The sequence below is a fragment of the Anguilla rostrata genome, chromosome 8 (genome assembly GCF_018555375.3).
Source record: "Anguilla rostrata isolate EN2019 chromosome 8, ASM1855537v3, whole genome shotgun sequence".
Lineage (NCBI taxonomy): Eukaryota > Metazoa > Chordata > Actinopteri > Anguilliformes > Anguillidae > Anguilla > Anguilla rostrata.
In genome coordinates, this window is record NC_057940.1 from 46,381,624 (window position 1) to 46,396,631 (window position 15,008).

Sequence of the window (15,008 nt, forward strand, 5' to 3'; positions counted from 1 at the left end):
TACTAATAAAATGTTTTCTTGTAATTTTTTAGGAGTTGAGTGAACTTACGGATGTACTTATTCAACCAAACTTAATAATATAGGTTAAGTCTGACAGAATTAAATTTAGGACAGTTTACTGAGTTTTACTCAGTAAATTAAAACAGGCTGCTCATGCCATTTTCTTTACACCCCCACTGCCTGACAATAGTCAGGTGTTGATGCTATGTGTGAATGTGTCTGTCTCTCCTCTGGCACACTGTTTAGCAACTGAATGATCAAACTTCAAACATTATCAGTGGAATAAATAAAATATATTCACACTATAGGCTACCTTGGATTAATTGACGATAAATTTGCACAAACCAATATATTTGAGGGAAATGGTGTTAACCTCTTAGCGCACACCACCTAGTGGTTGGCATGTCTGCATGCCTAGATTGTTCAACTCAGACATGCATTGCTATTGCAACCAAAGTATGAGTTAAAAACAGAAACGCTTTGTTTTTGTTTCATTAGTAGACGATACACAAAAACTATGCCGAAGACGCAGTTTTGCACACCACCACTGTTGCTGTGGTCATTCTCTTAACGCACCCCGTCCCTGCAGTCTCATCTGCAACTGCACCCCCACCCATGACATAATGCACAATATTGTCTATGGGTGCACCGAAATTTCGCTCACCGAAAATATCTGGCTGAAAATAGCAAAATAGTGTTTTTTTAAAAAACTTTTTTTATTGTAACAAAAGTATAGAAATAAACGTGACACTGTTTCGTTTCTCTCCTGCAGCTATTGATGACACGTTCAAACTGATTCCCCTGTTTGTGCACACGCATCTCACGCTTCGACTTTAATTTCAATCAGCGCCTTTTTGTGTGCATTTATCTGACTTATCTTTTGAAATTACGTTCGGTAGAAATTAAATATATATTCCACTGTTAGGCTACAGGTGAACATTTGTGGTTGGAAATCATGTTGGTTGAATGGTGTGTGTTTTCTCCGTATATTTGTTTTTTTAGTTATTGTATTCTTGTATTGTACAAAGGAAAATAATAAAGATATGGAATTACCTCCCAAAAAGATTTTTACTGGATATTATACTAGTATGTCACCTTTCTGTAGAACACTCCCTGCCCTCTATGTTCATTACCCCAAACCAAATGCACATATGTGGCATATCTGGTCTGTATACTTTATAAAGCATTTTAGGCAGGTGTCAACTGGCTAATATGCATGGAGAAATGCATTAATCTGGCTGAAGGAAATGGATCCCCACCCACTCTATACTGACAAGGAGGATCATAGCCATAAATTTCACACAGCTGGCATATCTGGTCTCCATGGGTATACTCTATAAAGCATGTTATGCTGGTGTCAATAGAGAGTACAATAATATACATAGTGAGGCATTATCCTGGCTTGAAGTAAATTGTTCCCCATCCACTCTGGTCTCTCTACGCATTCTTTTTTTTATTGATGTTTTTTTTTTTTTTGTTACCAGTTTAAGCATTAGATTTAATGGTGGTTTATTTATTTTTTAATTTATTTAATCTATTATGTAGCATATTGTACAATACATCTTCCTCTGACAGTAAAGCTTATTTGCTGCTCCTCTCAATCATCTGACTTGTCTTGAATCTTGACTATAGCCTGAATTAATTCTGCACTTCCTGTGTTGCCACTAACTTGACATGTCGCACATAGCTTAAAGAATAGAATAGAATAGAGTAGCATAGAATAGAATAACAGAAACTTTATTGTCCATTATATTTTCATAAAATGGAAAATGCAAAATTTTCCTTTGGTACACTGCCTTAAATATAAAATATTAAAAACAGACATGAACAAACATGATACAGAGAATGTTGGACATGGCATATTCACTATATTAGTCCAGCAGGCCCCTGTTAAGAACTGCTATGGCAGAAGGGATACATGACGTTTCAAAAAAATAAAAGAAATGTCTTATAGAATACAATTTTGGGGGCAATATGTTACTTTTGTGAATTTGGTGGTTGTGGGCTTTTCTTTGCCCATATGGTGAGATCATTTTCCTTCAGCCAGGATTGTATATGATTGTGTTTCTATTGCACAATGTTAGAAATCATTGGCAGTTTTCAAAACTTTAAACAAAAATATCTAATCTGCAGAGAAGTCAGACATGCAAAACAAAACATTCCTGATAAATTTTATTGAGATAAGAAGTACACTTCCATCAAGGCAAATGTAATGCAATTACAAATGTAAATACAAATGATAGTAAACAATCAGCCTACCCCACGGCCATAGCGATAGCGCAAACTAGAGAAGTGCACTCATGCACATGAACAATGGAATCAGATCGCTTCGAGGGTACGGAATTCGCTACAGTCATCAGTTCGGTATCCTCGCAGTGATCTGATTTCCCTGTTGTTTTCAGTCAGGGCAATTTCACACACCATAGTGGTTGCTTTTGTAATTGCAACTTGCAGTGTGGTAAAGCTCATGTTTGGTCATGTAGGCTAATTATAAATAATATTCCTCTTTTATGCCACCAAAAAGGCTCCAGCAAGATGTGACGACAAGGTGAAACAGTACGTATTATATGCTGGAAAGCCTCTTTGAGCAAAGGCGAGTCCTGGCTGCGTACATAGCAGATTATGATCTACCCACACTCAGTGCACACCAGTGGGTTTTAATTGAGAACATTCTCTCTCTTCTCGCCCCGTTTGAGCAGTTAACAAAGGAGATAAGCTCATCTGATGCATCTGTTGCATCTCTTCCAAAATTATGAATATAAACTAATCTAAATTAGTATTGTAAATGGTACAAATGTTCTGCTTCATTTAAGCCATTGTTCAAGTCTCTGTGGTGTTTACATTTGGAGTTATAAAGCTTTAAATAGGGAAACCCCTAAATGGGCAAGTATTGGCCAGATTTGGCATGTGCGCTAAGGGCTTAATGATGTTGAAAAGGCAACAACAGACCACAGATGCTGTAGGCATAGCAGTAGGCCTACCACAGCAGGATGAAATAAATCCAACAAAATTTGCTCCAATTAAATTACAAAGGCCTACATTACAGTTTGTCCACATCGCAAACTCGGCACAACACTTTAAGATGGTCAATGCATCTGTTGCAGAGCTCTGTGGTCAGCTTGTAAATCCAAAATATCTTGGTAGTCAATATGAGTTTTGCTTTGCTCCTGGGTATCAAGAATGTATCAAGGCATATTACAGACACACAGAGAAAAGCACTAAAACGTTCAAAATACAACACACAAAATGGAAAGAAATAGTTGAAAGAAGTACAGAAAGTGCACTATTTTAAGTAATTTCTTAAGTAATAACGAGCAGTGACTGCACACAAATCGGTTACATTTCAATAGATGTCATGTAGTCTTTTCAGTTCATTCAAAGTCTCATTCAATTCCAGTGAAAAACTGAAAATATGTTGGAGGCATTATCTTTGCAGAGTTCTAAACCCATCATTTCTATAACTAAAAGGCCACAATTATTCATCCCACTCTAAACTCTTTATCAGTGTCAGCACTGTAATGAATGAATTATGACTGATTATATGTGCATAACAATTTGGGGCAATTTGCATTGAAGCGTCAGTCATGGCACAAACTTCCTGTATTTCTTTACTGATTAAAAAAAAAAAAAAAAATGGAGACATGTTAAGGGGTTTATTACCACTTTAAAATTGCACATTTTTTAATTTTTTTTTTTACCTCTGCCGGTAAAATCCGTCAAATACAAAACTAACAACTATTTTTATTCAAAATATTGCGGTATCAGGTTAGATGTTCCCCTCGCTTGCTTGTTGCTAGCATCCGCACACATCTTTGCTGGTCTCTCTCAAAGATGACTCTAAAAAAAGGATTTTCCACACATCAAAAACAATTTTTTTTCATAATTCAGTTCCCCTATTCAGTATCCGCTGACAGGAGAGACACGACTACGGACAATTTTTCTGGAATAAATTCAAAATTAAAACAATTTTACTGTATAGCTAATTGTTGCAGACATGGGAGAAAGTCGGTATAAAGGTAACAGTTTTTGGATTTTGCTCATTTCCTTTAATATTTAATATTGAATATTTAGCCTAGCTCTATGGAATTTTACTTCGAACAGCTCTGGCATGTCAGTAGTAGCCTAATTACCCATTTCAATTAGGCTACATTTTATTATTTAATTGAGTTAGATTAGTTATACTGGATCTTTACTACAATTACCGTAAATTACTGTGCATCAAAACGTCCATGTAGTGACTTGTGAATGAAGATATATTGTTTCTTTTACAGCATTGCGAAAGGATGCATTTATCTCATTGACAACAGACCATTTCATTTCGAATAAGATTATGCTTATTCATTAAATAAATGAAATTATCTTATACATGAAATAAATGAAAAGTTTAATTAATTTGGCCATAGTGTATTTATGCATTAAAAACAAATATGTACAGCAAAAGCAAATAACCTGCTATACAGACCAATCTGATGTGTGCTTATTATAAATGCATGTGAACAGGTGGCTGTTTCTTTTCCATTAATCATTTGATATAGGACTCAAATGTGTGTAGCCTATACAATCCTCAAATGGCGACTGTAGAAGCAGTGTACAAAAAGTTATTGCCCATATTACATTTATGATGCCTTGCATTTATTCGGACTCTCCCCTATATCCTAAGTGAAACTAACATGGATGAGGCTAGCCTATAGACTGCTACTGTTCTAGTTCAGAGTCCCACGGTCAAAGTGTTAACTGTTAGATATGGTTTTGAGTGCTCACATTTGCCACCAGGTGGTGGTTGTGTGAACAACAAGTAGTTCCTGTGGAAAAACAAAAAATATATATGCCAGAAAAGATCTCTCATGGCGGCAGTGCCAAATTAAACCCTAAACCCCCAGTGTTGGGGAGTAGTGAACTACATGTAATTAAACCAGTAGTTTAACTACATTTTGCAGTAGCTTTCTGGTAGTTCAACTACATTCATTCATATTTGCATAGTGATTCAAGTAGTTAAATTACTTTTTTGCCATTTTTTGTGTAGTTAACTACTGAAACTACAAACAATTTTGGGCCATAAAAGGAAAGGAATGATTTTTTATTTTAATTTTACCATTGCTTCTCTACTGTAATTGAACCCCCTTTGAACAGCCCCGCCCCCATTTTCTTTCATCCTAACCGCTGTGAAGGCAAATACATGACAATGATAATGATAATCACCTACTATTTGATTACAATCACCTGTGTTTGCTAACCAAGGTATCTGCAATCAATCCAATACTATGAATAGCTTAGCCAGAATCATTCAAATGAAGGTCTAGCTAGGCTGAGGTTGGCTTGCTGTTCTTTTGCCACCTAAGGATAATATTGTAACAGCATACAATTTTGTTTAAAGTTGATCTAGTGATATAGAGGGTGATTCTATGGACCATTATACATGTCATGCTATTCTATATTATAAGTTACCTGGCTAACTGAGTAATCCTGCTTGGTGCAATAACCCCACCTGGACTCTAGTTTCTGGAAGGCAGGTGTCTGACTGATGGACATTGTATACAAAACCAAAGCTGACATTCCTTGCACTTTCCCATGAATAGTGGGGTATTTTATTTTTTTGGTTTATGTATGACCTCTGAACAAGTGGGCACTTTTTGCAATTAACTCAATTGAGTGGAATTTTTTGCTGGCATGTGACTTTTTTGTATTATATTTTGTTATAATTTCGTATCACATGTACATTGTCAATTTGATCATTTTTTTTAACAAAGTAGTTTGAACTACTTTTTCTGAGCAGCTTTAGTTAACCAAACTAGACTTCTCCCTAGGGTAGCTTTGCTGCAGTTCAGCTTTTTCCAGTGTGAAGTAGTTGGTAGCTTGCAAAGCTATGCTTTCAAAGTAGCTTCCCCAACACTGTAAACCCCTGCATGTTTTCTGTAACCTAGGAGTGATATTTGCATTTCTTTGTATAAAACAAACATAACTAATGCTTGAGTTAGTAAGTTATGTCTTATGTGAATTAAATTTTTCCTTTAATTAAGGGTAAATTCTATTACGTTTGGTCCGTGAAAATGAAATCATGCTTATAATTCTGCAAGAACAGCCAGGTGTTTAAGCTGAAGCCCTCACATGCCCCCTTGTGGTTATTGCCATTTATTAAGGCTCAGCCTAACAATGATTTGTTAAAACCGCTGTTGTCTGTCTCCTATATAAGTTTTGTCGAAAGTAATGTGGTGGGTTGGGGGGTGTCAATTTGTGACTGTGCCACATGGTCTTGAATGCAGGCTTGTAGGCACAGTGTTTTTGGGTGTGATATCTCTCACACCTGTGATGCTATAATCAATGCACGTATGTAATGCAGTGTTATAAAAAACGTGATTAAAAATTTGATACACTACTTTATGATCTTATACTTGTGTATTCACAACTTCAGGATGTGTTGAATTTCATATGTGAATTTCCAGTGATGTTTACAAGCATATTAATTAAACCTCTCGGTCTAAAAACTAAAGAAATAGAAAAGGCTCTGTATCGTCTTTCATTCATTTCTTTTGTGTCTTGCCCACGTCCCTTGTTATAATTTTGTTTCATGTTCAGTCTTGGGCAGAGAACATTTTTTTTTTCATGTTGAGAACGTTACTTCTCCAATACATTTGACCATAGCACAATGACTGTTTTTCACAGTACAAACTAAATGGCATACTACAGGAGAGAAAGAGGGAGAGGCACAGCTTTTGATGATTACCTGGCAACCTACAGGTGTCTGCATAGCAAGGAGCAGTAACCTCCAAGGAGCGCTGGCTTTATCCCACCCTATCCCCATAGAATGAGACACACTCTTTATCAGAAAATTACATTGTCAAAACCAAACCTATGATGCCTAATGAGCACATTATGATATCAGGGCCATTTTTGCATAATACTTATAAGTATTGTACTGCTTGTTAATGTGAGCATCTGATGAGATAAGGGGAATGCTTTATTAATTACTCCAGACAATGGGTGCATTATCCATGCATATCAGAGACATTTATTAATTATGATCCTTGTAGGTTATTTAAAATGTTCATAAAATTAGCATTGCTGTGAGTGTCTGCTTATAATAAATACTGTACCTTCGGAAAGTATTCAAACCCCATCACTTTTTCCACATTTTGTTACGTTACAGCCTTATTCTAAAATGTATTAAATACATTTTTATTCTCAACAGTCTACACACAATACTCCATAATTACAAAGTGAAAACAGGTTTTTAGACATTTTTGTAAATGCATTAAAAATAAAAAACGGAAATATCACATTTATGTAAGTATTCAGACCCTTTGCTATGATACTCAAAATTGAGCTCAGGTGCATCCCGTTTCCATTGATCATACTTGAGATGTTTCTAAAACTTGACTGGCGTCCACCTGTGGCAAATTCAATTGATTTGACATGATTTGGAAAGGCACACACCTGTCTATATAAGGTCCCATAGTTAACAGTGCATGTCAGAGCAAAAACCAAGCCATGAAGTCGAAGGAATTGTACGTAGACCTCCGAGACAAGATTGTATCGAGGTATAAATCTGGGGAAGGGTACAAAAAAATTCTGCAGCATTGAAAGTCCCAATGGACACAGTGACCTCCATCATTTTTAAATGGAAGAAGTTTGGAACCACCAGGACTCTTCCGAGAGCTGGCCGCCCGGCCAAAGTGAGCAATCGGTGGAGAAGGGCCTTGGTCAGGGAGCACTCCACCAATCAGGTCTTTATGGTAGAGTGGCCAGACGGAAGCCACTACTCAGTAAAAGGCTCATGACAGCCCGCTTGGAGTTTGCCAAAAGGCAGCTAAAAGACTCTTAGACTATGAGAAACAAGATTCTCTGGTCTGATGAAACCAAGATTGAACTCTTTGGCCACAATGCCAATCATCATGTGTGGAGGAAACCAGGCACCGCTCATCACCTGGCCAATACCATCCCTGCGGTGAAGCATGGTGGTGGCAGCATCATGTTGTGGGGATGTTCTTCAGCGGCAGGAACTGGAAGACTAGTCAGGATTGAGGGAAAGATGAATGGAGCAAAGTACAGAGAGATCCTTGATGAAAACCTGTGGCAGAGCGTTTAGGACCTCAGACTGGGGCGAAGGTTCACCTTCTAACAGGACAACGACCCTAAGCACACAGCCAAGACCATTCAGGAGTGGCTTCGGGACAAATCTGTGAATGTCCTTGAGTGGCCCAGCCACAACCTGGACTTGAACCCGATCAAACATCTCTGGAGAGACCTGAAAATTGCTGTGCAGCAATGCTCCCTATCAAACCTGACAGAGATTGAGAGGATCTGCAGAGAAGAATGGGAAAAATACCCCAAATACAGGTGTGCCAAGCTTGTAGCGTCATACCCAAGAAGACTCTAGGCTGTAATCGCTACCAAAGCTGCCTCAACAAAGAAGTGAGTAAAGGGTCTGAATACTTATGTAAGTGAGATTTTTAATACATTTGCAAAAAATTCTAAAAACCTGTTTTCACTTTGTCATTAATGGGGTGTGTAGATTGATGAGAATAAAAATGTATTTAATCCATTTTATAATAAGGCTGTAACGTAACAAAATGTGGACACAGTGAAGGGGTCTGAATACCTTTCGAAGGCCCTATATAATTTTATGATGTAGCTCACTCGGGTTATTGCAGCAACAGATGTTGGTAAAATTGTTATAGTATTGTGTATAGCTGTTGCGACATAATACTCAGTGTTTCACAAAAACATTTAAGCAGGTTAAAGATTTTTTGTTTCCCTGAAAAAGTTTCAGTTTCAGTTTAAATTTCAATATCAAACAAATCACGTTAGAAGAAAAATGTGCTCAGTTGAATTGTTGTCTCAGCCCACATAGCAAGTTTTGTCTGGCCAAAATTTGACTTAAAAATAGCTGAAAAAATGGCCTGGATCTGGAAGTCAGATCTGGGCCACTCATAGACCATCATTCATTTCTGTGTGCGGGCCAAGTGAAAGAGTTAAAGTGGGCTGTCGCTGAGCCAGAGCCATCTTGATATGTGGGAGTAGCCTTGAATTATTCGGTGCTTATCATTATTAACCTAAATGCATTCCTTCCAGCTTGCAATTCCTCGCATTTGACACCGAGGCATCCCACGACATTCTGAAAGTGTGGGATGGCCCACCAGAGAATGAGATGTCTTTGCGGGAAGTGAGCGGATCACTGCTCCCTGAAGGCATCCACAGCACGCTGAACATGGTGACCATACAGTTTGAGACCGATTTTTACATCAGCAAGTCTGGCTTCGCCATTGAGTTCTCCAGTGAGTCCCTTGCCAACCATACTTAAGGAAAGCTTCTCATTATCTCCTGCAAACACACCACACTGATGCCCCCAAATAACCTCACTGATTTTAGAGTGGTTTGCTACACCTAAATTTTGGTTGAAAGTGCAGACACCATGTAAATTAGGGGGAAAAATTGAGCTTTTTATTTTTTTATTTTAAGTTTGCATCAAAATAAATTTTATATTTATTCCTCTTTTTTAGAGCAATAGCTTTTCTAGTCAATACAAATCAAGAGCACTGTGAAAGCAAAATGTTTCACTTAATTTTTTGTTAAGAGGAAAAGTTAAATATTCAGGTAATTACTCTGCATTTTAGAACTTGACTTTGTTTTTGTTTTGCACTGTTTAGAGTGGTGTTTTAATTCATTATTAGTAGTTTTTCACTGGAACAGACACATGAAACTTAAGCATAATGTCTTTGTTGAATTGCACGTTTTCAAACCCATAAGAACCAAATTAAATGGAATATTAGAGCTACTGTAATCCTGGATTAGCTGATTTTACTAGAAAATTGGGTGGAAAGCTGTTGCCTGAAACCGCTTAATTTTTTACATATGGTGCAACGTAATTGGTTAAGTCGTATGTACTTAGGATTAGTAAACACTTCTCCAAGTCATTAATTCACATAAATAATTTATGTATTTATGTATTTATGTTCTTACTTATGTAATTTATGTTACTTGCTGGCAACAGTTAGGCAGCCTCAGGCATGCTCGCATGCTAGTCACAGGCTGCCACACCTGTATGGCACTACCCTGTCCATAAGGGGTACGCCTCCACTTCTGAAACCAATGTGCCAGCAGGAGTCTAGCAAGGTTCGAAGCCAGGTCTCCAGGAGGGGAGGCGGCTGTAGTAACCACTGCGCTAAAGATGAATTCACAATTAGCGGAGCAATTAGGCAGCCACTCGGGCAGACTGCATCACTACAATTCTGTTTTCAAAGACTAAAAACTGATGATTAATTTCACCCTTAACTGGCCGTGGTCTAATCATAAAAATCAGTTAATGTTAGTGTGAGCTGATTTTCACGCAAGATATATTACTGTATTTCTGATTACAGTAAAGAGTGTTTGCTGTAATATTTTATTAGCCATAAAAAATTCACAGAAAACCTAGGGTAAATCTACAGCAACATGCTGTATATGACACCAATAGAAAAGTACTTTTCATAATATAATAACATTTCTGTTAAAACAAGAAAAATTCCTAACAGTGTACGTTTCACAATAAACGGATCAGAACAAGTGACTTCTTCAGTTTTTTCTGTCATGCATCGCACAAGTCTAACATTAGCTACCTTCTTCAGCGCACAATTACCTAGTTTGCGGTAACTCCATACACACCAATCAGAATCAAAATCAGGGCTTACAGTGTACTTTATGAAAGTGGGCTATACTGACAGATGCAAGCAGACAGGCTTCTGTAGACACTTGTGCATTGTGACTGTCCAGCAGGCTGTGGAGGGAAATGCTTCTTTTTACTCATCAGAATGTGTATTCACAGGCTCAGTGGCAACTGCCTGCAGGGATCCAGGTGTGCCTATGAATGGCACTCGAAATGGAGATGGGAGAGAGCCTGGCGACACTGTCTCCTTCCTCTGTGACCCAGGGTATGAGCTGCAAGGTGAGATGAAGATCACCTGCATTCAAGTGGAAAACAGATACTACTGGCAGCCTAGTCCTCCAGTCTGTATAGGTGAGTGTTTCAAACCGAGTGGAGCAGAAAATGAAGCATAACGGCTTAGGATGCATACTCTGCATATGCACAATTTGCTAAGATGTTTATTTTTTCAATGTCCTGTACACATTGTGTACGCATTGGTGTTGTTTGGGGTTATTTGACTATTCAGCTTAAATAGTTAGCTGAATAGTTATATAAAACCTGAGAAGATATAAACTTTTTATACAGCTCTTCAGATCTTGTTTTTGTTGTTTTGGCTGATAATGAGGGCACTTTCACATTCATTTTTATGATCTTCAAAAAATATTTCTTTGTTTAGACCCCTAACATTAGACATTTCCTGCAGCTTTCCTGGGAACTATACCTGTAGTAGTGTGAGAGCTATGATATTTCACACAACATGGGGGAGTGGCAAACATACAGTAGTTTTTGTGAGAGCTCTGATAGTTCATGCAACATGGGGGCGGGGCAAACATAATTCATGCAACATTTATTAGTTTTTTCCTCGGGTCAGATTGACCCGGGACATAATAAATCTTACTATACTTGGTAATAAAAGGTATTTCTTTCCAAATTTTTTTTTTTAATGAGCACTTAAAATCAATATAAAGCTCTGAAAACACCAAAACATATTTTTTTCCATTTTAGGTTTGTCAAAGAGATTTTATGATGATTTCTCAATAGTCCTGTAATATCAATACTTGATGTATAAGGGGGAGTTATGTTTTATTTACTGGGCTATTAAGTTGGTCAGTAGAAAGGCCTAAAGTAGCTGAGAAAGAAACGTGGGTAACACTTTCAGTTACAATCATTTTCTGCAGGTTTACATTGCTGGGTCAATTTGAACCCAAACATGAAAGTCGTTAGTTAATTTTATTAAGTCAGCATGGGCTAAAATCCCTTAGGAATATTTCCAGCACCTTGTTGAATCCATGGCACAAATAATTCAGGTTGTTCTAGAGAGGTCCTAACCAGTACTAGATAGGTGTACCTAATTAAGTGGCAACTGTGTGTACACTCCCTGGTCCGGGAATGCAGCTAGCAATATGTCTGACACTGCTGCACATAACTTGTGCATACATCGCTATTTCTTATGAATCTTCCTGCGTATGTGTTTAAAAAGGCACAGCTCCAATATTCATCAAAGAAGACAAGTTTATTTCCAGAAATAGCAGTACAGAAATGCGCTCTAGATTCAGAACAGAGTTTAGTGTCTGCCTAATAGATGTAATGTAATTTAATATGGCAATATAGAGGGCTCCAAAGCTCTGGAATAAGACTTGATGCTGATAGTATGCTACTCTACATCTTGTACATTCTCCGTGCTCACTCCAAGCCTGACTACGGCTTGTGTAATCCACTAGCATGGGTGCCAAAAGGAAGTGGGCTCCATACTGCCTCCATTACATCTTTGCTCCACTTCTAGTGTAATTCTAGCCTTATCTTCTTTCATTTTTCCACTTCCTGTAATCATTTTTTGCATGACTGTTCCACCATCATGTAAATTCAAAATATTGACGATGGTAATTTGTTATATTGAAATATAACAAAATACGTAAAGAAGGGCCCTGTAGCAGCCAATAATGTAATAACTGCCGTTAATGTAATAACTGTCAATAACGTAATAATTTTTCCGTTCTTAATGTAATAAAAGCCGATAATGTAATAACTGACCAATAATGTAATACATTTTCTGAACCAACAAAGTAATAACTTTTTGCATATAATGTAATAAGTTATTACATTATTGGCTGGTTATTACATTATTAGCTGGGTTTTTAAATAAATCATAAAAAATGTAATAACAGGAGCCGATAATGTAATAATATACTTATATCGCTTTTTTAAATTTATTTATTGGCTATAAAGTGTCACACTTCTATGACACTTACCCTTGCTTCCTCTTTCAAATAGCTGCTCAAAAACCTGACCACACGCACGTGCGCACACGCACACACACACCTACTCTCTCTTCAGGAATTATGACTATTTATTTGTTTGTGGTGCTTGGTTAGACTTATCTCTAGCCCTGCCTTCTACTCCTTAACCATTTGAGTACCAAATGAAGTACGAGCACATATGTTTGCAAACACAGACAATTACTCATGTCATATAATATGAAATTTATACCTCTTTGAAGATCCTTTGTCCACAAATACAAAGACCACCGTTTCTTTTCATGAAAAATGTCATCTTTAATTAAATGTATTTAAATAACTTTTCAAGCAAACTGTTTCAACCACACTATTATAGCTATTCAGCACTCTCTCTCTCTCTATGTATATATATACCAAACCTGACTCCTGAAAGGTTACATGAAAATGTATTACCAAATCAGAATCCTTGCCCTATTGACATCCCTGGCTATTTGAATACAGTCATGACAAGCTCAACAAAGAGTCTAAAACCGAAACAAATGATATCTATAGTTCATTCTTTTTTATTTTTGCCATTTTCTCCAATTTTAGTCGTTATACCAATTCTCTGTGTGTATCACGGTCCTGGTCGATGCGCTATCTTCTGTTGATCTGGGGAGGGTATAGACTACCACATGCCTCTGATACATGTAGAGTCCACAACTGCTTCTTTTCACCTGACAGTGAGGCAGAGGTGGGAGTAAGTCACACTTGTGCAAGTCACAAGCAAGTCTCAAGTCTTAACCTTCAAGTCTCAAGCAAGTCCCATGTCACTGTGTTTAGACTCAAGCAAGTCAAGTCGAGTCACCACGAAAGAAGTGCTTAAAACAAGAGAGAAAGGGACACAATGGCAAGCCATGTCATAAGAAAACTGCACCTGTTCGTGAGTTAGTTAGTTTCTACAACTAGGGATGGGCATGGTTCGGATTTTATCAATACCAATACCACTATTGATACTGCTTATCAATACCAATACTTATCAATACTCTTATCGATACTTCCTAATTTGGTGTGCAAAATACATGTTTTTAAAAGAATTATCAGTACTACTTTTATATTAGTTTGGGCAAAAAATATTTAACAAAGTAGTTCTGTTGATAAAATGAAACATTGTTTTCTGAGACAAAACATGATGCTGGGACCAATGGTATAGATAATGTAAATGTAATGTGTATCAAGAGAATGTTCAGTTCTTTAAAAAAAGGTGGTAAACCATCTTTTATTATTATGATAAAACTGAAAGATGTGTTACCAAAGTTATCTTTGTAGGTCATGTTATATATTATATTTTACAGTTTAGAATTTTGCATTAAGAGGTTGAAAGTTGAGCACAAGGGATAATAGTGCCAGTTTGGTTGAAGAAGTTATTTAAATACACTTGATTAAAGATGATATTTTTTATGGAAAGTAGTGGTGGTCTTTTTTATTTGAGAACACAGCATCTTCAAAGAGGTATAGATTTCATATTATACAACATAAGAGTAATTGTATGTGTTTGCTAACATGCATGCTCTCACTTAATTTGGTACTCAAATGGCAAAGGAGTATAAGGCAGGGCTGGAGATAAGTCTAACCATCAAGTTACACAAACAATTAATTCCTAGAGAGAGAGAGAGAGTAGGTGTGTGTGTGTGTGTGTGTTTTCTCAGAGTTAGGACTAAGATTCAGGGGTCAGGATTGGCCTGGTTTTTGAGCAGCTATTTGAAAGAAGCAACAGTAAGGGTAGGCCAAAGTGTTATGGAAGTTTGACATTTGATAATAAATAAAACTTATACATAGTGATACAAGTATATTATTACATTATCGGCTATATTATTACATTTTTAATTATTTTTATTAACCCAGCTAATAATGTAATAACCAGTCAATAATCTAATAACTTATTACATTATGTACAAAAAGTTATTACGTTATTGGTTCAGAAATTTTATTACATTATTGGTAAGTTATTACATTATCGGCTTTTATTACATTAAGAACGGAAAAATTATTACGTTATTGGCAGTTATTACATTAACGTTAGTTATTACATTATTGGCTGCTACAGGCCCCTAAATTTTGATTGCCCACATCAACATGTAGGTAGATAATACCTTGCACAAGAATGCTTGGAGGAA

General features: G+C 36.9%; 1 protein-coding gene across 6 annotated transcripts in view; it reads left to right on the forward strand.

Moving 5' to 3' along the window:
• Positions 1 to 15,008, forward strand: part of csmd3b (CUB and Sushi multiple domains 3b) — a 919,486-nt gene that overhangs the window by 471,516 nt on the left and 432,962 nt on the right. For all 6 annotated transcript variants that reach the window (XM_064348440.1, XM_064348441.1, XM_064348442.1 and 3 more), the window contains 2 exons: positions 9,070 to 9,272; positions 10,799 to 10,990. In XM_064348440.1, coding sequence (XP_064204510.1) covers positions 9,070 to 9,272; positions 10,799 to 10,990 — 395 coding nt within the window. The remainder of the gene's footprint in view (positions 1 to 9,069; positions 9,273 to 10,798; positions 10,991 to 15,008) is intronic.